This window comes from Cetorhinus maximus, chromosome 25, assembly GCF_964194155.1.
Source record: "Cetorhinus maximus chromosome 25, sCetMax3.hap1.1, whole genome shotgun sequence".
Taxonomy (NCBI): Eukaryota; Metazoa; Chordata; class Chondrichthyes; order Lamniformes; family Cetorhinidae; genus Cetorhinus; species Cetorhinus maximus.
In genome coordinates this window covers 10270246-10296444 of record NC_135903.1, presented here as the reverse complement: position 1 = coordinate 10296444, position 26199 = coordinate 10270246, and the positions used below count along the sequence as shown (strand labels likewise).

Sequence of the window (26199 nt, the reverse complement as noted above, 5' to 3'; positions counted from 1 at the left end):
TTTTAAAAAACTTATTTACTAAAACAGAAGTCATGACATTGACACCAGAAGAATTCCTAGACAAAAATGAAGAGATTTTGTCATTCATCCCCCCTCCTAAATATAGCAAAAGGAACACTGTATAGAAGCAACTCGAAGTATTAAAGGAACCCAAACTTACAGGACTTCGTAGATCAGCAGACAAGACATGTTTTCCTTCAACATGATCCTTAAACCTACGCCTTGCTTCCTCTATGGTTGGTTGGTGCCCAGCTTTTCCCAACTTTCCCAGGACCAAGCCTCTCAGGAGTGCGTCTAAGTGACCTGAGACAGAAATTCAAAACAGGAGACCATCAATGGCGCCTTTTTTTAAAAACAAAATGAAGAGTACAAATTTCCTAACCAAAGATGCCCAAACAATCCTAATGTGCGCTGAGGATGCATAAGCAAACTTTATGGCTTAATATATGCAAACATAGACACGATGTACTAAAAATACAGCATTTATGTCAATAAAATTTCTGGAGAATGCAGCGGGATCAGGGGAAAGCAGGAAGGAAGATATTCACTACGTTTTGAAAATTTTTCTTGGGCTGTCTCTGACAAGCCAGTATTTTCTGTCCAAATCTAGTTGACCTTGGATCACTAAGGAGTCAACCACATTGTGTGAGATTGGAGTCATGTCTGGCCAGACTGAGTGGAAGTGGCAGGGGGTTTTCCTTTAAGCACAGGAACCAGTTGGCTTTTTAAGGCAATAATTTTTCTAGCGCAGCCCTCAAATTACTGTGTCTAGTGAATTCAAATCCACAACTTACCATAGTTGAATCTGAATTAATTAATTCATAACCTCTGGGTTATTATTTCAGTATCATAATCACTAGATTACCATAACCTACAGTATATTCTTTCTGCATAAGTCATATAGTAGCACAGCACAATGAAATGATATTTAGCCAGGATCTTTTTCATTTTTATAAATGGGCAGCTTTCCTTGGCAGACCCTCATATGACTTGTTTTACAGAATACAAACATGCACAAAGCCATTAAAACATATGCTGACACATATTTATCAATTAAATACTAGTAGGCAAATCAAGAACTAAAACACCACAGGCATGAATTTAATCACCCCACAACCTACTTGTTCATATTTATTCACCACAAGCAGCTACATTGGCAATTCTAGGACTGTCAATTATAGAGTCTCCCATCAGAGCTTTGTGTGCAACAATAGAGGGTTCACACTTAAGAATCCACCAGCAGATAAGGCCAGAGATTGCAAAAATGGTTAAAGGTTCTATATCTGAATGCGTGCAACATTCATAATAAAATGGATGAATTGTTAGCACAGATAGAAATAAATATGTATGACCTGATAGCCATTACAGAGACAGGTGACCAAGGCTAGGGCCTGAATTTTGGAGGGTATTTGACATTTTGAAAAGACAGAAAGCTAGGAAAAGGTGGTGGGGTAGTTCTATTAATTAAGGATGCCATTAGTACAGTAGTGAGGGATGACCTTAGTTTGAAAGACAAAGATGTAGAATCAATTTGGGTAGGTAGGGATAAGAAATAAAGATAAGAGGTTACTTATGGGAGTATTTTATAAGCCCCTCTAACAGTAGGCACACTGTAGGACAGGGTATACAGGAAAAAACAAATGGGGCATGTAAGAAAGGTACCGCAATAATCATGGGTGACTTTAATCTACATGTAGATTCGGCAAATCAGATTGGCAAAGGTAGCCTGGAAAATGAGTTCATAGAGCATGTGGGACAGTTTTGGAGCCGTACGTTCTACAGCCAACCACGGAGCAGGCTATTCCAGACCTGGTAAGGTGCAATGTGACAGGATTGATCAATAATCTCATGGTAAAGTAGCTTTTTGATGACAACAATCATAATATGATAGAATTTAATGTTCAGTTTGAAGGCAAGAAGTATTGGTCCAAGACCAGTGTTTTAAACCTGAATAAAGGTGACTATGAGGGATAAAAGCAGAGTTAGTCATAGAGTGTGATAGCAAGGAAAGAGGCCCTTCAGTCCATCGTGCCCATGCTGTTCATCAAGCCCCTATCTACTCTAATCGCATTTTCCAGCACTTGGCCCATAGCCTTGTTAGGTGAACTGGGAAACTAGGTTAAAAGGTAGGACAGTAGAGATGCAATGGCAGACTTTTAAGGAGATATTTAAGAACTCTCAGCAAAAATTTATCCCAGTCAGAAAGAAAGACTCAGAGAAGGATGCATCATCCGTGGCTAAATAAGGAAGTTAAGAATAATATCAAATTGAAAGAAACACTGTACAAATCTGAAAAGATTACTGGTAGGTCAGGAGATTGGTTAGATTTTAAGAACCAGCAAAAAATGACTTAAAAAAGAGGGAGAAAGTAGAGCATGAGAGAAAGTTAGCTAGTAATATTAAAAGATAGTAAGAGCTTCTGTAAGTATTTAAATAGGAAAAAGGGAATTAAAGCTTGTGTTGGTCCTCTGGAGAGTGTGTCTAGGGGATTGATAATGGAAAACAAGGAAATGGTTGAAGCGTTGTACAGGAGAAAGGGAGGGAGGAACCTAAAACAATCACCATCACCAGGGAAAATGATTAGACCTAAAGGCTGACGAGTCCCCAGGACCAGTGGCCTGCATCCAAAGGTCTTAAAAGAAGTGGCTGCAGAGGTAGTAGGGGCATTGGTTGTAATCTTTCCAAAATTCTTTAGATTCTGGAAGGGTCCCAGTGGATTGGAAAGTAGCTAATGTAACACCTTTACTCAAGGAAAGAGGGAGACAGAAAGCAGGAAACTGTAGGTCAGTTAGCATAACATTTTTTTTTATTATTCATTCACGGGATGCGGGCTTCACTGGCTGAGCCAGCACTTTTATTGCCCATCTCTCGAGGCCCTCGAGAAGGTGATGGTGAGCTGCCTTCTTGAACCGCTGCAGTCCATGTGGTGTAGGTACACCCACAATGCTGTTAGGAAGGGAGTTCCAGGATTTTGACCCAGCGACAGTGAAGGAACGGCAATATATTTCCAAGTCAGGATGATAAGTGACCTCTAGGGGAACTTCCAGGTAGTGGTGTTCCCACCTATCTGCTGCCCTTGTCCTTCTAGACGATAGTGGTCGTGGGTTTGGAAGGTGCTGTCAAAGGAGCCTTGGTGAATTCCTGCAGTGCATCTTGTAGATGGTACACACTGCTGCTACTGTGTGTTGGTGGTGGAGGGAGTGAATGTTTGTGGATGTGGTGCCAATCAAATGGGCTGCTTTGTCCTGGATGGTGTCAAACTTCTTGAGTGTTGTAGGAGCTGCACTCATCCAGGCAAGTGGGGAGTATTCCATCACACTCCTGACTTGTGCCTTGTAGATGGTGGACAGGCTTCGGGGATTCAGGTGGTGAGTTACTTGTCGCACAATTCCTAGCCTCTGACCTGCTTTTGTAGGCACAGTATTTATATGGCTAGTCTAAGTTCAGTTTCTGGTCAATGGTAACCCCCAGGATGTTGATAGTGGGGGATTCAGTGATGGTAATGCCATTGAACATCAAGGGGCGATGGTTAGATTATCTCTTGCTGGAGATGGTCATTGCCTGGCACTTGCGTGGCATAAATATTACTTGCCACTTGTCAGCCCAAGCCTCGATATTGTCCAGTTCTTGCTGCATTTGGACATGGACTGCTTCAGTATCTGAGGTGTCACGAACGGCACTGAACCTTGTGCAATCATCAGTGAACATCCCCAGTTCTGACCTTATGATGGAAGGAAGCTCATTGATGAAGCAGCTGAAGATGGCTGGGCCTAGGACACTACCCGAGGAACTCCTGCAGTGATGTCCTGGAGCTGAGATGACTGACCTCCAACAACCACATCCATCTTCCTTTGTGCTAGGTATGGCTTCAAACAATGGAGAATTTTCCCAATTCCCATTGACTCCAGTTTTGCTAGGGCTCCTTGATGCCACACTTAGTCAAATGCAGTCTTGATGTCAAGGGTAGTCTCTCTCACTGCACCCTGGGAGTTCAGCTCTTTTATTCATGTTTGAACCAAGGCTGCAATGAGGTCAGGTGCTGAGTGGCCCTGGCGGAACCCAAACTGTCAGTGAGCAGGTTATTGCTAAGCAAGTGCCACTTGATAGCACTGTTGATGACCCCTTCCATTACTTTACTGATGAGAGAGAGTTGACTGATGGGGTGGTATTTGGGCAGGTTTGATTTGTCCTGCTCTTTGTGTACAGGACATACATGGGCAATTTTCCACATAGCTGGGTAGATGCCAGTGCTGTAGCAGTACTGGAACAGCTTGGCTAGGGGCGTGGCAAGTTCTGGAGCACAAGTCTTCAGTACTATTGCCAGAATATTGTCAGGCACCATAGCCTTTGCACTATCCAGTGCCCTCAGCCATTTCTTGATACTGTGTGGAGTGAACTGAATTGGCTGAAGACTGGCAACTGTGATGCTGGGGACCTTTGGAGGAGGCTGAGATGGATCATCCACTCGGCACTTCTGGCTGGACATTGTAGCCAATGCTTCAGCCTTATCTTTTGCACTCATGTGCTGGGCTCCTCCATCAGTGAGGATGGGGATATTTGTGGAGCCTCCTCCTCCAGTGAGTTGTTTAATTGTCCACCACCATTCACGACTGAATAAGACAGCACTGCAGAGCTTAGATCTGAGCTGTTGGCTGTGGGATCGCTTAGTTCTGTCTATCACTTGCTGCTTATGCTGTTTGGCATGCAAGTAGTCCTGTGTTATAGCTTCACCAGGTTGACACCTCATTTTCAGGTATGCCCGGTACTGCTCCTGGCATGCCTTCCTGCACTCTTCATTGAACCAGGGTTGATTCCCTGGCATGACAGTAATGGTAGAGTCGGGGGTATGCCGGACCGTAAGGTTACAGATTGTGTTCAAGTACAATTCTGCCGCTGCTGATGGCCCACAGTGCCTCATGGATGCCCAGTCTTGAGTTGTTAGACCTGTTCAAAACCAATCCCATTTAGCACGGCGGCAGTGCTACACACCACAATGGAGGGTATCTTCAAAGTGAAGGTGGGACTTCATCTCCACAATGACTGTGCAGTGGTCACTCTTACCAATACTGTCATGGACAGATGCATCTCCTGCAGGCAGGTTGGTGAGGATGAGGTCAAGTATGTTTTTCCCTTGTTGGTTCCCTTACCATCTGCCGCAGACCCAGTCCAGCAGCTATGTCATTTAGGACTCGGTCAGTTCAATCAGTAGTGGTGCTACCAAGCCACTCTTGGTGTTGGACATTGAAGTCCACCCAGAGTACATTTTGCACCCTTGTCACCCTCAGTACTTCCTCCAAGTGGTGTTCGATATGGAGGAGCACTGATTCATCAGCTGAGGGAGGGTGGTATGTGGCAATCAGCAGGATTTGGCCAGTCAGTGTCTGACCTGATGCTATGAGACTTCATGGGGTCCAGAGTCGATGTTTCAACTCCCCTCTTAGCCTTTCACCGCTTACCTTAAATCTATGCCCCCTGGTTATTGACCCCTCTACTGATGGAAAAAATGCCTTCCTTTCCAGCCTACCTATTCCCCTCATAATTTATGCACATCTATCAGGTCCCCTCTCAATCTTCGCTGCTCCAAGGAAAACAACCCCAGCCTTTCCAATCTTTCCTCATAGCTCAGACACTCCAGCCCAGGCAGTATCCTGGTAAATCTCCTTTGCACCCTCTCCAGTGTAATTACATCCTTCCTATAATGTGGTGACCAGAACTGCACGCAATACTCCAGTTGTGGCCTAATCAGCGTTTTATACAGTTCCAGCATAACCCCCCTGCTCTTGTATTCTATGCCTTGGCTAATAAAGGCAAGTATCCCATATGCCATCTTAACCACCTTATCTACCTGCCCTGCTACCTTCAGGGATCTGTGGATATGCACGCAAAGTTCCCTCTGATCTTCAGTACTTTCCAGGATCCTACGATTCATAGTGTAATCCCATGCCTTGTTAGCCCTCCCCAAATGCATGACCTTACACTTTTCCGGGTTGAATTCCATTTGCCAATGCTCTTGCCACCTGACCAGTCCATTGATATCCTCCTGCAGTTTACAGCTATCCTCCTCACTATTTACCACACTCCCCAATTTAATTGGAGAGAGAGAGATTGTAGAACTCAAAGTGTTACAGAAAGATCTGGGTGTCCGTAAATGAATCATAAAATGCATGCATATACAGCAAGTGATTAGGAAGGCAAATGGAATGTTGGCATTTATTGCAAGGAGAATGGAATATAAAGTAGGGAAGTTTTACTGCAGCTGTACAGGGCCTCGGCGAGACCACATCTGAAGTAGTGTACGGTTTTGGTCTCCTTGTTGAAAAAGGATATAAGTTACATTAGCAGTTCAGAGAGGTTCATTCAATTAATTCCTGGGGTGAAGGGCTTATCTTATGAAGAAAGGTTTAACAGGTTGGGCCTATACTCACTGGAGTTTAGAAGAATAAAAGGTAGTCTTATTGAAACATACACGATCCTGAGGGGACTTGATAGGTGGATATCAGGAGGATGTTTCCTCTTGAAGGAGACTAGAACTAGGGGACACAGTTTAAGAATAAGTGGTCTCTTTTTAAGGCAGAGATGAGAAGAATTTTTTTCTCTGAGGGTCGTTAATTTGTGAAACTCTCTTCCCCAGAAAGCAGTGGAGGCTGGGCCATTGAATTTATTCAAGGCTGAGTGAGGTTGATTTTTGATAGACAAGTGAATCAAGGGTTATGAGGGTAGACAGAAAAACTGAGTTAAGACCCCAACTACATCAGCTATAATCTTGTCATGTAGCACAGCAGGATCGAGGGCCAAATGGCTTACTCCTGCTAAGTCCTATGTTCCTATATCCTCCACCCTATTCAAAAGTCTCTATGAATCAAACCACACTGTTTTAAGAAAACTTCTGTTACACTGGGAACAAATGATTGGATCAAAATGCATACGATTCAGCATTTTACTGTCATAAATTTTTTGGCAGAAGACTTCAATATTTTGGAAACAAATTGCTTATCATGTGTTAAACATACAAATTGGGAGAATTTTTCATGGAATGTTTTACCATGCTAAATCATTTGTCCTCACAAAAAAGGCCAATGGTAGGTTGGGACAGACTCGGCAACAGTAACTCTCACATTTTGGTTTAAAATTGACCTGCATTTTCAATGAATAGTCTCTGAACCCACCTTCTTGTGCACTCACCATCCCCTTTGCTCACCAATGGCAGCTGTGCCTTCAGCTGCCTGAGCCCCACTCTTCTGAATTCTATTCTTAAAGTACCCCCCACCACCTCCATTTTAGCCATCCTTAAAATCCACTTCTTTGACCAAACACTTAGTAGCCTCTCTTAATATCTCACTCATTTGGCTTGGAGTCTATTTTCTCCTCATGCCTCAAGCACCTTGGGACTTTTTTTCTGTATTAAAAGATGCTATATCAATGAAAGATATTTTAGAATGCATCTTATTGCATCACTTTGTCTATCTGCATTTTAAAAAATCTTTCTCCCCCATCTACACAGCTTACTGGGCTTTCTAACTTAGTGGTGTGGGCAAAGCTGGATAATACAACTCTCTATTCCCTCATTCGAGTCATTAATATATATGGTGAAAAACTGAGGCCTGGGAAATATCACGTTACATCCAACCAATCAGAAAATAAACCCTATATAAATCCTATTTCTCTAATCTCGATCTCCTGTCTCACAATTACTGATCCATGCTGCAAGGTTAACTCCAATCCCATGCACCCTCATTCACAAGAATAATTTGTGTGAAACCTTATCAAATGGCATCTGGAAATTCATGTAGATAGTGTCCACTGACATTCCCCCATACCCCATGATACAGAACTACTCAGAAGATTTAACAAGATTAATTAAACATGAACTACCATCACAAATCCACGATAATGCTCTTTGATTAACTGTTGTCCGTCCGATTTACCACCTTCTTCTTTTAATACCCAAAAGTGGAAACAGTAAGTCTCTGGAGATTTATCTCTCTTAAACCCCATTATTTTCTCCATTATCATGTTTTTGCTTAAATTAAATTTACTAAATTCTACACCTGGATTTATTTTTCGGTTCCTCTGTACTGTAGGTATTTGGTTCGCTTATTTTAGTCTCGCCTGTTTCTGTCATTAATGGACCCACTATGTTTGTTGGAGGTGTTTATGGACCAAACCCATTGTCTCTGTCAAAACAGTATGAACGATAAGAGTCAGGAATATCTGATCTTAAACTCCCCCTCCCCCCATCCCCACCCAGTTTCTCCACCCCCCCTTTTTTTTCAATAATTTATATAGATTCTTCTTTTCCCACCTATTTCCATTATTTTTAAATCTAAAACTTTGTTAGTCTTTCCACCCCAGCCCCACTAGAGCTGTACCTTGAGTGTCCTGTCTTCCGTTCTTAATTAGCACTTTTCTTAGACAATATCACCACCTTCAACACCTCTTTGATCCTTTTGTCTGTGACATCTTTTGATTATCTGCTCCTATCACTGCTTGCTTATCTCCACAATCACCACACCCTCAACTTCTCTCTCCCCCCGCCCCCCCACCTTAAACCAGCTTATATTTCGCCTTTCTCCTAACTATGCTTCAGTTCTGCCAAAGGGTCATGAAGACTCGAAACGTTAACTGATTTCTTCTCCACCGATGCTGCCAGACCTGCTGAGTTTTTCCAGGTAATTCTGTTTTTGTTTTGCTCTCCTCAAGGTTGGGATCAAGAGCAATGAATATTCATGTGTCTTCCAAACCAAAAGGGAAGAATATTTTTGGCGAAAAATGTAAAGGTGGATAGCATTTGTTTGTACTATAAACTTCAGCATTCCACAGGACAATGTGTAAAATATAAAACAAGTAAAATGCTAAGGTTTAGTAGTTGTAAAACTATAACAGAATAAGATGTATATCTATCATCCTTGTCAGAAAAGCACTCATGATGTTATTCAAGGAAAAAAATTCAATGTTACAAGGGAAAGGCAGGGAAATGGGACTAGGTGAGCTGTTCTTGCAGAGAGCTGGCATAGACATGATGGGCCTAATGGCTTCCTTCTGCGCTGTCACCATTATATGATTCAATTCTATAAGTGAACAATCCTCCAATGCTTCATAACCATCCCCAATCTCAAATGATGCAATCCATATGATATTCTTCAACAGCACATGGCAATGTAGGCAGCAGCCTTCTCAATGTGTACTTTTAATGTCACACCATTATTAACTGAAACGAGGCACATCTTTAGTGCATAAAACAAACATCCTCATTGCCCCAAAGGTTTTTTTATAAACTAGCTTTCAGTGAGGGGGTGATGAGGTTGTAAACTTTTTTGTGATGTGGCGATAATCTCTCTGCTGGTTGAACACAAGATGCAGCACCTGTTTTGCGGCAAGACCACCTTTGCCAACATATCCTCCTCCTTCCCCTTCATATTTATTCACCCACCTAAACCAAGACTCCTTAAGTTAGATACCATACTATCTGCAGCCATAACATCAACTTAAGCTAAGATCCTCATCTTTGGCTGGTGTACTCCAGAAACAATTTTTAACTTGAATGCTAGACTCTGATATTACTGCCCTACATTTTACGATGAACAATCATACAATTAGTGATGTTGCTATTTTTCTAAAACTTTGTACATGCAGGCCATGTAAAGACAAGTCTTCTCCAACCAGAAGGGTTGGGACACCAGACTTTTCACAGTCAATTCCAATCTGGTTGGTGACAATATTCAAGACAGACATGATAGTTCATTTTTCCCACTGTTTCTCCAATGACCCTAACAAAGCAGGGGAAGGAAGCAACTTGCTATCACACGAGACTCCATACCAGGCACTCCATGCAGGTGTGAAAGTGACTCCGGGTTGTAAATTGAAGATGGGTTCCACATTCTTTTTAAATTAGATTCAATTTAAACAGAATGAATAACCACCACAGAGAGGGATGGCTACAGAGAGGGATGGTTACTTTAAGTGCGGATCACTTTTAAATTAGGGTTTAAAATCATACCCTCGTTGTGTTTCGGGTCCCAGCCAAGCTTCTGCCCAATATGCAAGAACAGGTCAACAATGAAGTCTTGCATTTCTTCATGAAAATCTGTGTGGGACAATAAAGTTGAAAGTGTCCCCAGATTGCAGCTTAAATCACTCCACACTGTGTAATTTGGCTCATTCACAAAAGCCTCCATGACTTTCAAAACTTCCACTGTGCCAATCATGCCAGCTCGAGCCTGAAAAACACAAAAAAAGGAACCCTCATCAGATCATTCATTAAAGCCAAAAATCTGATCAGCTGGCTGCTGACCAATTTATTGTAACACAGGGTATTGTTGTAAAATGCTTCAGGTTGAATGGTCACAATTCCCAGGAACTCATTGAAAACAAACTTGCATTTACATGGCACCAAAAACCTTTTCAACACAATGGGCAAGATTTTAATTCACTCAAAACCCATTCACTTACACAGATAACACCCAGTGGTCCTTTAACAATGATCAATCACGTGTACCATTTTCTCAGACGTACAGGCTCGATAGGGATTTGTATTTGGTCCATCATTTGTGCATGCCCTCCTGTCACATTACATGCCCAAATATCCCACATCCTATTAAGAAAGACAAACTTCAAGCCGGTTAAATTCCTCCCTATTGTGTGCAACAGTGCAACATTTGCATTTCACCTTTACATCCTTAGGATATCCCAAAGCACATAACAGCTGAAGATCATTCAGGGACAGTAGCTTTAAATTTTAGGTGCCAGCCATGGTTCAGTAGGTAGCACTCTTGAGTCAGTGTTGTGGGTTCAAACCCCACTCCAGAGACTTGAGCGCATAATTTAGGCTGGCACTATTGCATAGCACTGTGGGAGTACTACACTGCCGGCGATGATTTTTTGGATGTGACATTAAACCCAGGCACGGTCTGCTAAACTCCCAGGTGTATATACAAGGTCCACCATTTGAAGAAGAGCAGGGAATTAGCTCTATGTCAATATTTGGCCCTCATTCAACATCACAAAAAAACAGATTTGCCAATCTATGCCTCATTGCATTGAAAGTGCTGCATAGAGATATAGGCTGTTGTTGGATATTGCAATACAGAATAAAATTTCAAAATTTGCTGATGATACCAAACTTTTGAGGAGTGGCAAACAATGAGAATGATAATCAACTGCAACAGGATACAAATAGGCTACCAGAATGGGCCGACAAGCAGATGGAATTTAATAGGGAAATGTGAAGTGATGAATTTTGGCAGAAGGAACAGGAAGAGGCAATATAGGCTTATTGGCATAGTTCTAAAGATTGTGCATAAGGAGACATGTGCACAAAGGTCACAGGACATATTGAGAGAGTGGTTAGGAAGGCATATTGGGTCTTGGGATTCATAAATAGAGGTAGCGAGTTCAAAAGCAAGGAGTTATGCTGAATCTTTATAATGCTCTGGTTAAGTGACAATAGACTATTGCGTCCAGTTCTGGTCATCACTTTAGGAAGGATGTGAATATCCTTGAGAGGGTGTAGAAGAGATTTAGCAGAATAGCTCCAGGTATGCGGATTTTAGCTATAAGGTTACATTGGAGAAGCTTGGAACAAAGGAGATTGAGGAGAGCTTTGATATAGGTGTGTAATATGATGATAGGCTTGAAAAAGCAGACAAGGAAAATCTGTTCCCATTAGTTGACAGTGCAAGGACTGGGGACACAGATTATTGGTTTTGGGGAACAATGTGTGAGAAAGAACATTTTTTCAGCAAGTGATAATGACCTGGGACTCGCTACCCACAAGAGTGTTGGAAACAAAGACAATCAGCGATTTCAAAAGGAAGTTGGATGGGCATTTGGGGGGGGGAATAAACTTGTAGTACTTAGGGGATGGAATGAGGGAATGGGACAAACTGGATTGCTCCAGAGAGAGCTGGCATAGGATGGAGGGGCCAAATGGCCCCCTCCTGTGCTGTAAATGACAATGAGTCTCATTTATTTCATTGTTTGCTGAAATTTGCTACATACAAATTGGCTACCTTGTTTCCTACAATTCAAAAGTATTTCGTTAGTTGTAAAGCACTGTGGAATATCCTGATGTCACAAAAGGCGCTAAAAATTCTTTTTACTTCCTTCCAGAGTGGTTTTTTTTTAACCTAAAAATGGACTATTTCATATTCCTTGGCACTGGACTAATTACCTACCCTCAAAACTCTAGGTGCATTGGCAAATTCTATAACGTGGCATTAGCAAAATTTTATGGGAATCGGGGGAAAATTCTCTGCTGGTTGGAGCTATACCTATCATAAAGGAAGACTGTTGTAGTTGTTGGCAGTCAATCACCTCTGTCCTGGGACATCATTGCAGGAGTTCCTCAGGGTAGTGTCCTAGGCCCAACCATCTTCAGCCTCATCATCAATGATCTTCCTTCCATCATAAGGTCAGAAGTGGGGATGTTCGCTGATGATTGCATAACGTTCAGTACCATTTGTAACTCCTGAGATACCGAAGCAGTCCATGTCCTTACCCATCAAGACCTGGACAATACTCAGGCTCAAGCTGATAAGTGGCAAGTAACAGTGATGCCACACAAGTGCTGGGCAATGACCATCTCCAACAAGAGAGAACTGAACCATCTCCCCCTTGACATTCAATGGCATGACCATCGCTGAATCCCCCACTAACAACACCCTGGGGGTTACCATTGACCAGAAACAGAACTGGCTCAGCCATATAAATACCATGGCAACAAGAGCAAGTCAGAGGCTAGGAATCCTGCAATGAGTAATTCACCTCCTGACTCTACAAAGTCTATTCACCATCTACAAGGTACAAGTCACAAGCATGATGGAGAACACTCCACTTTCCTGGGTGGATGCAGTTCCAACAACACTCAAGAGGCTCGACACCATCCAAGACAAAGACGACAGCTTGGTTGGCACCCCATCAGCCAGCAAAGCACAGTGGCAGCAGTATGTGCTATATACAAGATGCACTGCCGCAATTCGCCAAAACTCCTTCAACAGCACCTTCCAAACCTGGAACCTCTACACCTAGAAGGGCAAGGGAAGCAGACGCATGGGAATACAGCAAGTTCCGCTCCAAGTCACACACCATCCTGGCTTGGAATGATATTGCCATTCCTTCACTGCTACTGGGTCAAAATCCTGGAACTTCCTCCCTAACAGCACTATGTGTGTACCTGCACCAGATGGACTGCAGCAGTTCAAGGAGACGGCTCACCACCACCTTCTCATGGGCAATTAGGGGTAGGCAGGAAATGCTGGCCTTGCCAGTGACATCCACATCTCATGAAAGAATAAAAAGTGCTATTCCTCTTCCACCCAAATCATTTGTATATAGAAAAGGCTTTGCAGGAGCAGGCCATACCACTCAATTTAACAGAATACATGTAGTCATGGCACTTACTTTGAAAAATGTCTGAATATGTCAGAAATAAATGAATAAATTAGAAAACCTATTAAGCAACAAAGCCCAATAACAGGTGGCATACATAAAAATGGGGAGCAAAGCACGAAGAATGATCTAGGGTAAATATAAAATCAGCTGTGCAATGTGGTTGACTCTTAAATGTCCTCTGAACAAGGGCAATTAGGGATGGGCAATAAATGCTGGCCTAGCCAGTGATGCCCACATTCCATGAATAAATGAAAAAAAGCTGCGTCTCCAGTTAACTATTTCTAATTTATTATTCTAATTTCTAATTGCAAAGTCAAAATTTCAACAATATTGTTGCTTCAAATGCAGATGATGAGGTGAATTTTCTTGGAATATCAAGTAGAGGTTTTCTGAAAATATAAATTTCACCCTCTTCTCCAAGCTTCTCCTGCAATACAGGCCAGCAACCCCTATCCCTTGCATTCCAGTGCTGCTCAGAGACGTGGAAGTGTGAACCAAGGTGACTGAGCTGCAGAATTTCTCACCTGTGACCACTTGATGCCTCCCTCAACCAGCAGAATTATAATGGGGAACTCGGCGGGCTGCAGAATTGCAAGAAACTCTCTGCAGCAGAGCAGAAAGCCAACATGCTTTATTACCAGGGCTACCATTAGCATTTTATCTAATGCCTTTTCATTGCAGTCTGATGTGTGGTACTCGTTACATTAATTTGCTTCACATCCAGATTCCGAACACTGCGACATTCATTTGGAGGTGTGCCAACAGGCAGAGTTGCAACTTGGTTAATCTCCCAATTATCTCACAAACAACTCATCAGTACGCTCGTCATAAGAGCAAGTTAAAACATCTTTTACATAAATGAAATAATCGTATGATTCAAGCCAAAGTCTTTGAATAACAAGATGTCTCTCCATTTTAAACTGGAGAGCAGTTTCACGTTCAAGCAACAGGAATGCCAAACAGACAGATTCACCTTGTCAGCAGGCAGTAGGGGAAGGTGTATGAAGAGGGATGGGCTCATTGCCATGTTAGATGTCAGTCCTGGAGGTTTAAACACTTGTTCACTTGATCAAGGACACCTCTGTTCTATGTATAATACAGCTGTGCCAAATGCAGAGTAAGACTGCTTTCAGTCTGCTTGAAAAGTATACCTCGGGTGCAACCTTAAACTTAGAAAAATATCAAGGAGGAAAATGGCTAACAATCCACAGAAGGCATGACAAGGGGTGATCAAAAGCACTGTCAAAGAAGTAGGTTTAAAGCAGGGGGTTGTGTTTCGAGATTTTTTTTGACTATTTCTTTAGAGGGGTTTTGTGAATTAATTATATTCACGTGTTTAAATTAAATCAAGTCTACAAATGGTTAATGTCCAGTTCGCAAATGTGGCTAAAGAAGAGTTGTGCAGTCAAGCTAATTAAGTCTGAGGAAAGAGCACAGCTTGTTCATCTTATGCCGTACTGGACTGAAAGACAGACTAGAAGATAAAAGTCCAGCTATCCCACTTGACCTGAGGTAGTGTGGCACGTTATGTTTATGCATGAAAGATGAAGTAAAGTTAAGCAAGAGATTCAATGACAACTTTTAGACTATACATTCATTTTCTGTTTGTAAACTAACACAGTTTAATAATTAATCTGTCGCTTGGCTTCACTCAAGTGTTCTTAATACATTGACTGGAAGATTAGAGAGGTGCATGCCTGCACATGTGAAAGATGATACACAGTTCAAGTCACAAGAGAGATGTATTGCTACACTCTAAGTTTATTATCTTACAATTAGATATTAGGACAGTATGCTACACTGCTAAATGCAAAATGCTTGTACTGCTTATGGGAGTACAACCAACATTGAACCTGACAGAATATTGAATGCAGATCTAAAAAGGAGACAGAGGGATTTGAAGGGAGAAATTCCAGAATTACACTTTACAAAGTGTAAGCAACTTCGTGCGGACTTTTCCTGTGCTCTTCCAAGAGAAGGGAAAACTAATTTCACAACATCTGCAACTTCTAAAACATGCTAAAGAAACCACATACCTGTTTCTCCAGAGACAATTTAGGAACCCAAAGAGGAACATTAAACTTTTGAATGCGTTGACTGGACAGATCTCAATTATACTGTGTAAATACATTTCAATACACATGCAGCCCAAAAACTTTGATCAAGTGATACTTTTGAAATGCATAAATACAATACAGGTCGGATATCCTTCATCCAAAACCCTCGACACCATTTACATTTTGTATTTCAGATAATTTTGGTTTTTGGATACCACATATAAACTTACATTACAGTAGCCTAAGCCTAGGATAGCTATAGTCTAAAGTAAATAAAATGGCTAGAATAGTAAGATGTATCACTGAGTAATAAATACAGAGTACCTGTAATAAGTTTCTTCTTGACATGTTCACTACAAAAATCGCATGGTAAACAGGTCAGACAACTAGACTTCAATGGGGGGGTTCAAAAAAGTGCAGATTTTGGATGTGTTTGGTTTTCGGATTTACGGATAAAGGACACTCGACCTGCAGTGGTGTATAATGTAGACCCTTATCCTACCACTTTATATTGATAAATTATAACTATAGATTAAATTTCTTAGTGTCTTGCTAAATGCACTGCACTAACATTACAATCACTAATTTTGCACTGCAGGTGTTATTATTCAACAATAACATGGGGCTGAAATTTTCCGAGCATGTTGGCGAGAGGGCTGGCAATATAGCAGGAAAAGACATCAGGAGGTGTGCCCAATGTCTTCCTGCCACCATGGCATAACAGTGGCAGGAAACTCAGTGATGCGGCCTCCCACTGGACAGCCAATTGAGGCATTTAAGTGTGCAATTAAAGGCCGCTTTGTGCCCCTGTGGACATTTTGCCTGCATCAGCAGGGCTCGCCACCGCATGGTGAGAATGTCAGCTACACCTTGGGGACCTCTAAGTGGGCTACCTGGGGGGTGGGGTGGACATGTCCTTGATGGGTGCAACATAGTCTACAGAGGGCCCCCCCATCACAAGCGGTAATAGCTGCCTCCACGCAGAAGAGGACACCGTTGCACCACAACCACCCCTGCCAACCACCTGCCTCCTCCTACACAAACCTCGATCATTGGGGTCTGCTTGGCCCCAGCTTCACCAAAGACACTCACTCATCTTCCTTCATACTAGACCTACAGCCTCAGCAGTGGCCACCACTTTGGAGGCATTGCTGAAGCTGCTGACCCACCAGGCCCCTAACTGGCTGGTGGCCTGTCAAATGACTACCACCAGCAAAATGCCGCCCGCTGAAGTGGTGCAATTTCATTTTCATGGATGATTAACATTAATTTGAATTTGCTTAACTTTTTCAGAAGTAAATTTAATTCTGACCACAAAACACATTTATTTGAAAAATGTATACATTTGAGTTTCTGCAAGATGCTTCACATGTGTAGCTCGATTCCGCATATTTTCAATAACATGAGCAACATATTCTACTTCGATATTTCCTCACTTACCAGCGAAAACAAGTCATTCTGAAGCCCTAGGCGGTCTACAGGAGGGAGTGTAAGGTTCTGGATACTAGGTAGTAAACTCTCGAGCATTGTTGGACTGTATTGAATGCGGCAGAATCCCACTGTTCCTGGGTTCAACTAAAGTTTAAACAAAAGTAAAGCACAAGAAGAATGATTCATGCACATTCGTGTAGAGATCCTAACGTGCATATTTTTAATTGTCCAGAATATCCATTCCCCCTTGTCCTTTGAAAGTAATAATGCATTGCATTAAATAGATTTACCGTACAACTACCAGGGCCAGCATAGCTGAAGCCTAGTAAATGTGTGTACTGTTAGGACTATTTACTTGCTAATGTCAACCCAATCAAATCACTAATACTGCATTAAAAGATGCAATGAAACAGCTTGGTTAGTTCCAGTGCTTTGAAAATGTTATCAGTGTATTAGCACACCACTCAAGCTTGATGCCACATTACTTGTCCCATCAATCAACTTAAAAATGAAGGAGTGAAAATTATTTTGAGTTCCTGCTGTGGGGAACTAATAAGCATAGCCCAGGTACAACCCTAAGAGTTCAGATGAAAACCACACCAAGTTGTTCTCGTGTACCTTCTACTGTCAGGCTTAGATTATCAATGGCATAGGCCTCAGAACAGCTGTCTATCTACCAGCATTCAGCAGCAGCATGAACATGACCACTCCAGGAGAGGGACTGATACTGTCACGTGGCAAAGGTGGAAAATAAAACTTTTTGCATCATAAATTCTTCATACATAGAGCTTTCTCATTTTAATCCCAGTGTGAATAGGGAAGGGGGAAGACTGGTTGATTGGTTCCAAAGACTCGTCTACATCAAATCTCCTCTCTTTAAAACAGAGGTATGATTCTTAATAGGTCAGATCGCCATCAAGATCAGAACCATTATCAAGGTAGTCATCCCTCTCAAGCCACCAGTTTCCTTCACTCAGTTTATTCACAGGAATATTAATAAATCATCAGGTTTAACTGATTATCAACTCGTAGTGGATAAATTCATACATTGTTTAATCTACAAAACATTCAGATTGGAGCAGTGCAGCAACCATTTTGGAAACCAAGCAATACAAACCATGTCTCCTGGACCTACCTCAGTTTCCCCTCAGAGTAATTGAGGGAAAAATAGGTGGGGATCCCTAACACCTCAGTTGTGCACACTACCTTGTACATGTGAGATTCCTTTATATTTCATTGAAGATTTTTATTCCTGATTGGACAGATTTGCTAACAATTGACTACTTATTCATCCACAAATATGCATTATTTGAGTAACAATTGGCATAAAATCATTTGCAAATGTGCACGAATGCAGCACTGAATAATATAAACAAGGAGTAAATTATTGTGCTGGATTATGATCTGATTCTAGGGAAGCAAGGGCAGTCAGGATAAAGGTAGGCATTTCTCCCCTTCCCCTGCCAAGTATAAGCAAGACAGTTCCATGAGCTCGAAGGGGTGCACTCCAGAAGTCAGATTAATTAGCTAAATTGAATACCTGTGATTGGAATACCAGGCAGGCAACAGAGGATTTTGATTCAAAAGGATTTGCACTACTTAGGTGTTACTGTCACTTTAAAACGGGTGCAGACCAGAGAAGCTCTGAATTATCAATGTAACTAATTGCTCCCTGCTTCCCTTTTCTTTACTGTTTAAACAGTTTCAAGTGCGCCTTAAAAATGGGATTTTAGACTGGTGCCAGATTTTTAACAACCAAAACTGGACCTGGTTTAAGTGATGTTGCAAGACAGGTATCTCACAATACACTCAAACCTAAATTTATGACTATAATGGATGTGAACTGATGGTCTCTTGATCCATGGCTTTTAAGGCTAATGTCTCTGTCTTCCCTATAGCCAAATGATTAAGTGTTGTAATGGATCAGTGCCCAATTATAAGATAAATATCTTAACCATGACTCTTTTTGTTAAGGTAAACATACAAAAACTTCATTGTGTCTGTGAGACAAGAAAACAACTAACATAACATTACTGTGATCCTTCCCTTAATTGTGAATATTACCAAGTCTATTAGTTTGACATTTCACCAAATTTCATCCAAATAAATTGCATTTTATGGCTGTCAGTGGCAAAGTAGCCTCAAATATATTGATAAGAAAAATTCACTAAGATTATATAGAGTGTGCTTAAACTATACAACATATTTTTTAAAAATTCATTTGGCAGTAGCTGTAGAGCTGGTTGATGAGGTTCAGGGAGTAGAGCAGCATCTAGTTATTTACTTTGTTGCTTTAAGAAGAACTTAAGCAGTGTTCTCAGATGTAACAGAGAGAGAAAGGGAATACAATAGAGATAGAGAAAGGTGAAAACAGAGCCAGAGACATTGAGAGAGACACAGAGAGGCAGGCAGGGACAGAGATGAACAGAAGGATAGAGACAAGTAATGGAGGATGGAGAGACTGGAACAGAGACAGGCAAAAGGGAGACACAGAACAAACAAAATACTATTAGCGGAGAAAAACCAAGAGAGAGATAGACTAAAAGAAGTGCAGGGTCAGAGCGAGGGATGGGGCAGGGGAGAACGGGGAGAGAGTGAGGGGGCAGGGAGAGTGCAAGAGTGAAGGGAGGGAGTGGCAAGAGAGCGAGAGTGGGGGGAGAGAGTGGCGAGAGAGCGAGAGTGGGGGGAGGGAGTGGTGAGAGCGGCGAGAGGGGGGAGGGAGTGGCAAGAGAGCGAGAGTGGGGGGAGGGGGTGGCGAGGGAGCGAGAGTGGGGGGGAGGGGGTGGCGAGAGAGCGAGAGTGGGGGGGAGGGGGTGGCGAGAGAGGAGGTGCGGTGTGAAGCGGCGCGGCAGGGGCACGGCGAGAGCGTGAGGTGGGCAGCAGGGGCTCAGTGAGAGTGCGAAAGTGATTGTAGTGGGGCATGGAATCCGAGAGAAAGAGCAAAACACAAAACGACATAGATAGAAAGGCACAAGCAGGCGCACACACAAAGAGCGAGGTGGAAAGAATCTCTCAAAAACAAAAAGAGAGACACATAAATATTTGGAAAGGCGGAGACTTATATTCCAGATTAGCAGGGTTATAATCCAAACCTATTTGATATAAATGAATAGAAATTATTCTTTCATGCTTTATAATTTTGCAGGAAAAGTTTGAAATGCAGCCAAGGAAGCAAAATGCAAAGCTGCAAGAAGAATGCAAGTATTGCAGGCATTTAGCAAATGTGAAGTCAATTACATGGTCTAAAATAAGCAACACTTGAGATTTCATAATGAAATTCAATGGGGAAGTCTGTACTCAATGTCCATTTTAAGCACTGTCATGCAACTCCTCCGGCAGTGTAATTTCTTCCCCATTACGTTCACTTACTCCCCTTCAGATTTTTGAAGATTGTGTACAATTTCTTAGGCTAGAAAGATAACAATTAGTTGACATCCAAATAAATGGGCCCTGCAACCAGCTGTTTATACACAAATGCAACTTTCAGAGACTCCGCTACGGAAGAGTCCAAACTTTAATCCTGCATCATGGTTTGTGTCATGAAAAAAATTCAAAATAAAACAAATGGAGATGAAGCACCAATTCAAGAAGTCAGAATCTGAATCCCACTTGGTATGACTTCCACTTTTTTTGTTAAACTAAGTGATAGAAGGGAAAAACGAAATGCTAAAAGTTCCCTTTTTTTAAAAAAAAAGAATTTCTCTCTTCGTCCCTTTTTAGGTGACACTGGACCACACACTTTTACCAGGCCTAATTCTGTAACTAATACTAGCCTGCAATGGCTTCCTCTCTGAAGTGCCAGGTCTCCAGTCAGCATGTTTCCCAAACCATCAAAAGAATGAGATCAAACTGATCACTTGTTAGTGTTCGGAGATACAAACTCAATGAAGCAGCACACTGGGACTGCACTGCACCAAAGAATCACTGTCGCACACAGAATTCCTGACATTAACAGAATGTCTTCAAATAAAGGCACAATAGTGGAAGTTAGGCACAAAGGTTTAGAAGCAAAGCATTCCTAGAAGTTAATTAAAGAGCAATGCTGGCAGAGGCCTTGGGGCAGGTCGCCCTTCTGCCTTTCTGCAAGGATCTAAAGGAGGTAGATAAAAAGTCTATTTAACCAAAAGGTAGAAAAGAATACATACCCTAATCTGCTTCTGAAGCTCTCTGGTGACCTACCTTTATCCATTGGTCCGGTTTCACATTCTTCACAGTGATAGTCATCTCTGGCTGGTCCAGTAACACCTTCATATTATCACAGCTTACATCTTCACTGGTGCAGATGCTAATAGGGACCATCCAGTGAGGACAGTCACTACCTGGGAAACACAGGAGAGGTGTACTTATACATGAATGGATTTATGTCGTAGAGCCCTGAGAAGATTGACTCCATTTTCCCTCAATGGGCAGAAATGACCTCAATGGGAACAGAATATACATCACTTAAAAGAAATGAAAATGAACAAAGCTCCCAGACAGCTTTGATGGTAAATGCACTAACTGGTGTGGAACGAAGTCCTATACACCAGGAAGATACAAATTTGATCAGCAGGCTGTGCTGAGTTTCCTGATGCAGTAAGGATGCTAGATAGATTTTTGACAAGCAAGAGGACGAAAAGTTATCAGGGGTAGGTGGGACTGTGGAGTTGGGGTTACAGTCAGATCAGCCATGATCTTATTGAATGGCGGAGCAGACTTGAGGGGCCAAGTGGCCTACTTCTATTCCTAATTCATATGTTTGTATGGTAGGTGTGCTACAATTTGGTCTCAGTGTTCCAGGGATAAGAAAGGGGAAAATTGATCAGAATTTTCACAATCCTGATCATCACCTAATGGAAGGCAGAGATATATTGATCTGGTAGGAGAGGCTTGGTCATAATGCCCCTCACTTACTCAATGACTGTCTATCAAGTTAGGTCCCTAGAAAGGGATCGCTCAATTCCTCCTCCAATCTATGACTCGCATCCAGCTCCAAACCAAGGGGAGAGTGTAATGGCCTGTTCCATTGGTTGTGCCAAACTCAAAGAAGGAGCACTTGTGTGAGACATTTGACACCAATTTATATCCCTTGGAGCTCTACCCCAGCATCAGTCAGAAGAGGGAGAGAGAAAAGAAAGGAGATGTATTTATTTTTTTTTAAATGGAAATATGAATTTTAAACAAACATGAGTTGACCTTGCTGGGCTCCACTCTCCTGTTTGTCAGGTGAGTATAATGGAATGATACTTTAAATATTTTCAAAAAGACAAAAAAAATTTCAAAAATCGCAAAAATGGATAATTCAAATTTGACTTTCAATGTTTATCCCCTTCCTTTTTGCAGGCTTGCTATACTTCCCTCCCTCCAAACTCAGTTCAACAGGTTATCCAGAGAGTACTCATTTGGTCCATTTGAACTGGGTCACGTTTTTTTTTAAAAGGCAAGATGAGTCACTTGAGAAGACTTACTACTCAATGACTGTCAATCAAGTTAGGTCCCCAGAAAGGGGTCTCCTAGTTCCTCCTCCAATCTATGACTCGCATCCAGCTCCAAACCAAGGGGAGAGTGTAATGGCCTGTTCCATTGGTTGTACCAAAGCCATCATATAGCTTTGGAATGGTAATTCTTCAGATAATATTTTATTGGTACAAGAAAATTAAAATCAGAGAGAAAACCGTTTTTTTAACAATTATGGTATCACACATAATAACCTGGAAATTTTATATGCTCACAAGTGGTTGATAAGTTAACAATTACAGATAAAAGTAAAGCGCCTGCATGTTAGAAATCTGAACTAAAATAGGAAGAGCTGGATATACACAGAAGGCTACTCATTTGAAAGATTTTGGGTGGGACTAGACAAAACAAATAGGAGCAGGCCATTCAATAAGATCATGGCTGATCTGACCTTGACCTCAGTTGCACTTTCCTGCCTGTTCCCCATAACCTTGATTCCCCTGTAGTTCAAGAATTTGTCTATCTCAGCCACGAATATAATCAATGATTCAGCATCCACTGCTCTCAGGGGTAGAAAACTCCAAAGAGTAATGACCCTATCTGTGGGAAGAAATTCTGCCTTATCTTCATGTTAAAAGGAAGAACCTCTATTCTGAAACTGTGCCCCTTGTTCTAGATTCCCGCATTAGAGGAAACATCATCTCAGCAGCTACCCTGCCAAGCCCACTCAAAACCTTATATAAAAAGTCGCTTGGTAGTATTGAACTTGAGTATTGATGAAAATAGAGACATGCTGTCAAAGCTTTTCGTCTTGTATTCATCAGGACAGATTCGCAAGAATACAAATTCTAAAGGGAGCAACAATTTAGCAACTAGCGATTCTAGCCATTTCATGCTGCTACCATGCAGTAGCAACATGAGTGGTATTTTCCACTACAGGATACAACCCCCAAGCCAAAAAGACGTTCTGCCTATCACATAAATGAGTAACGTGATATAAGAATTTCAGTGTCGATGTGATGCTAGGTGTGTAGGCCATACGGTCCCAACAACTGGTAGGTCACATCAAACAGCATGTTCCTTCTTCGCTTGTTTGTAACAGGCAAAGTACTGACCATACCCAACCAGGCTGTGCTTGCAAAACTCAAAACATAGTGCCCAACATTAGATACAATTCTGTGAATGGATAGCACTTGCTAAACAATCCTGATTATGCTAAGAATTACACTGACAACCAATTTAAGATTATCAATCAGGCTCACAGTGTGGCTCATTCTAGAAGCTACATATATTCACACACATGTCCCTGTCCTTTGCTAACAGAAAGAGTATGCCCATGCATTGTGCCTTTTTCAAATAAACAGAAACTTGGGGGACAGCCGTCCCCGGTTCATTCCCCATGGCAATTCTTTAACAAATCAGAGTTGGCCTGCCTGGTTTGAATTTAAACAAAAGCTTGGCAGTTAACTGTTCCCTGGTGCATTCTCTATGGCAATGCTCAAGAGTCCACTTGCCAACCAGTCACCACTCTTTTCATGCAATATAAATCGTTAATCCAGTTAGAATTTTAGCTCTTGCAAATTTGTCCTAATGAGTGCAAGATGAAAAGCTTAGATAGCATCTTGTTTTTCAGTACTACAAGAATCTTATATTTTAAGATGATCACCTCCTATTCTTCTAAATTTCAATCAATGTATGCCTCACCTGCTCAACCTTTCCTCACAAGCCAACTCCTTCATCCAGAATCAACCTAGTGAACCTTCTCTGAGCTGCCTCCAATGCAAACATATCCCTTCTTAAATTAGGAGACCAAAATTGTACACTATACTCTAGCTGCGGTCTCACCAACACCCTGTACAGTTGTAGCAAAGCTTCCCTACTTTTATATTCCAGACCTCTTACAATAAAAATGAACATTCCATTTGCCTCCCTAATTACTTGCTGTATCTGCAAGCTAACTTTTTGTAAAAGTAAAATACTGCGGATGCTGCAAATCTGAGATAAAAATAGAAAATGCTGGAAAATACTCAGCGGATATGGCAATATCTGTGAAGAGAGAAACAGAGTTAACGTTTTGAACCAAATATTACTTTTTTCAGACTGAAAGGAAGTAGAAATGTGATAGGTTTATGCCATTGAAGGAGGGGAGGAAGGAAAAATAAAAGAGGGCAAGGGAGATTAAATGACAAAGATGTCATGGAGCAAAAGACAAAGAGAGTGGTAATGATTGTAGTAAAGGAATAAAGCATTTGTCCAGATTGAATGCAAATGCCAGAGTAATAAACAGCTCTGTCCTAAAGCAAAAGCATGAAAAACAAGATTAAGACTAGCATGAGGCAAAAAATAGATACAAACTGGGGGACAGTGGTCATGGTCTGAAATTATTGAGTTCAATGTTGAGTTCAGAGGGCTTTGAAGTGCCTAATTGGAACATGGGGTTCTGTTCCCTGAGCCTCACTGGAACGCTGCTGCAGGCCGAGGGCAGAAGTGCAAGTGTGGGAGCAAGGTGGTGAATTAAAATGGCAAGAGCCGGAATTTGATGTCATGCATGCGGATTGAGTGAAGGTGTTCCGCAAAGCAGTCACCCAATCTGCATTTGGTCTCCCTGATGTAGAAGAGACCGCATTGCGAGAGGCAAATAGAGTATAATAAATTGAAAGTGGTACAAATAAATCACTGCTTCAGCTGGGAGGAGTGTTTGGGGCCTTGGTTGGTGAGAAGAGGATGTAAAAGGGCAGGTGGTGTTTTACTCCAGCAATTGCATGGGAAGATGCCTTGGGAATGAGACGAGGTGTTGGGGGTGATCGAGGGGTGGACCAGGGTGCCACAGAGGGAATGGCTCTTCTGGAATGTTGATGGGGGAGGGGATGATGTGTTTGGTGCTGGAATCATGCTGGAGGTGGTGGAACAGCAGAGGATAATCCTTTGAATGTGGAGGATGGTGGGGTGGAAAGTGAGATCAAGGAGAACCCTATCATGGTTCTGGGAGGATGGGGAAGGGGTGAGAGCACGAATGCAGTGTCGTTGGGGTAGCTGCAGGAGTCAATGGGTTTACAATGGATATTGGTAGACAGCCTGTCCCCAGAAATGGAGACAGAGAAGTTGAGGAAGGGAGATGAAACATGTGAAGGTGAGAGAAGAGTGGAAGTTGGAAGTAAAGTTGATGAAGTTTTCCAGGTGCTGGCAAATAAAGGAGAAATTTGCTATGACAGAATAAGTTCATCCAGGCAGAGGAGACTGGTGGTGGATGGGGCCTCTGTTCAAGGAAGAAGCGGTGAGCCCTCAGACCGTCCTAGTGCGGGATGGAGGTTATAGAGGGATTGGATGCCCATAGCGAAGAGGGGGCGGTTAGGGCCAGCAAACTGGAAATGATCAAAATGACACAGCATGTTAAGAGTCACCGGCGTGGACTGGACAAAGGGAGAAAAGGCAGATATGAGATTAGAAGAGCAAGGTTCAGTGGGGCAGGAACAGGCTGAAACAATGGATTGATAGGACAGTCCTGTTTGGTGGATTTTGGGAAGGAGGTAGAAGCAGGCTGTTCAGGGCTGGGAAACTGTGAAGGGAAATTGCCAGAGGAGATGGGGTCAGTTACAGTCCTGGAAACAATGGCTTGATGTTTGGTGGTGGGTCATGGCCCAGGGGGGAGGTAGGAATAAGTGTCCGTGAGTTGCCACTCAGCCAACTTTGTGTTTCATGTATAAGGACACCCAGATCCCTCTGTACTGCAACATTCTGTAGTCTTTCTCCAGTTAAATATTTTGTTTTTCTACTCTTCCTACCAAAGTAACCTCTCGTTTCCTGCATTATGCTCCATCTGCTATTTTTTTGGCCACTCACTTGACTTATCTACATTGCTTTGCAACTGTGTCCTCCTCACAACTTA

The 26199-nt window shown here is 42.1% G+C and overlaps 1 protein-coding gene across 2 annotated transcripts in view; it reads right to left on the bottom strand.

Moving 5' to 3' along the window:
* npepps (aminopeptidase puromycin sensitive) overlaps window positions 1–26199 on the bottom strand; it is a 230832-nt gene that overhangs the window by 29063 nt on the left and 175570 nt on the right. For both annotated transcript variants that reach the window (XR_013573387.1, XM_078529383.1), the window contains exons 15-18: window positions 21057–21196; window positions 16887–17021; window positions 9998–10217; window positions 161–303 (exon numbers count right to left, since the gene is read on the bottom strand). Coding sequence is in view for 1 of the 2 variants with exons in the window: in XM_078529383.1 (XP_078385509.1) it covers window positions 161–303; window positions 9998–10217; window positions 16887–17021; window positions 21057–21196 (638 nt within the window). In the remaining variant the exon portion in view is untranslated. The remainder of the gene's footprint in view (window positions 1–160; window positions 304–9997; window positions 10218–16886; window positions 17022–21056; window positions 21197–26199) is intronic.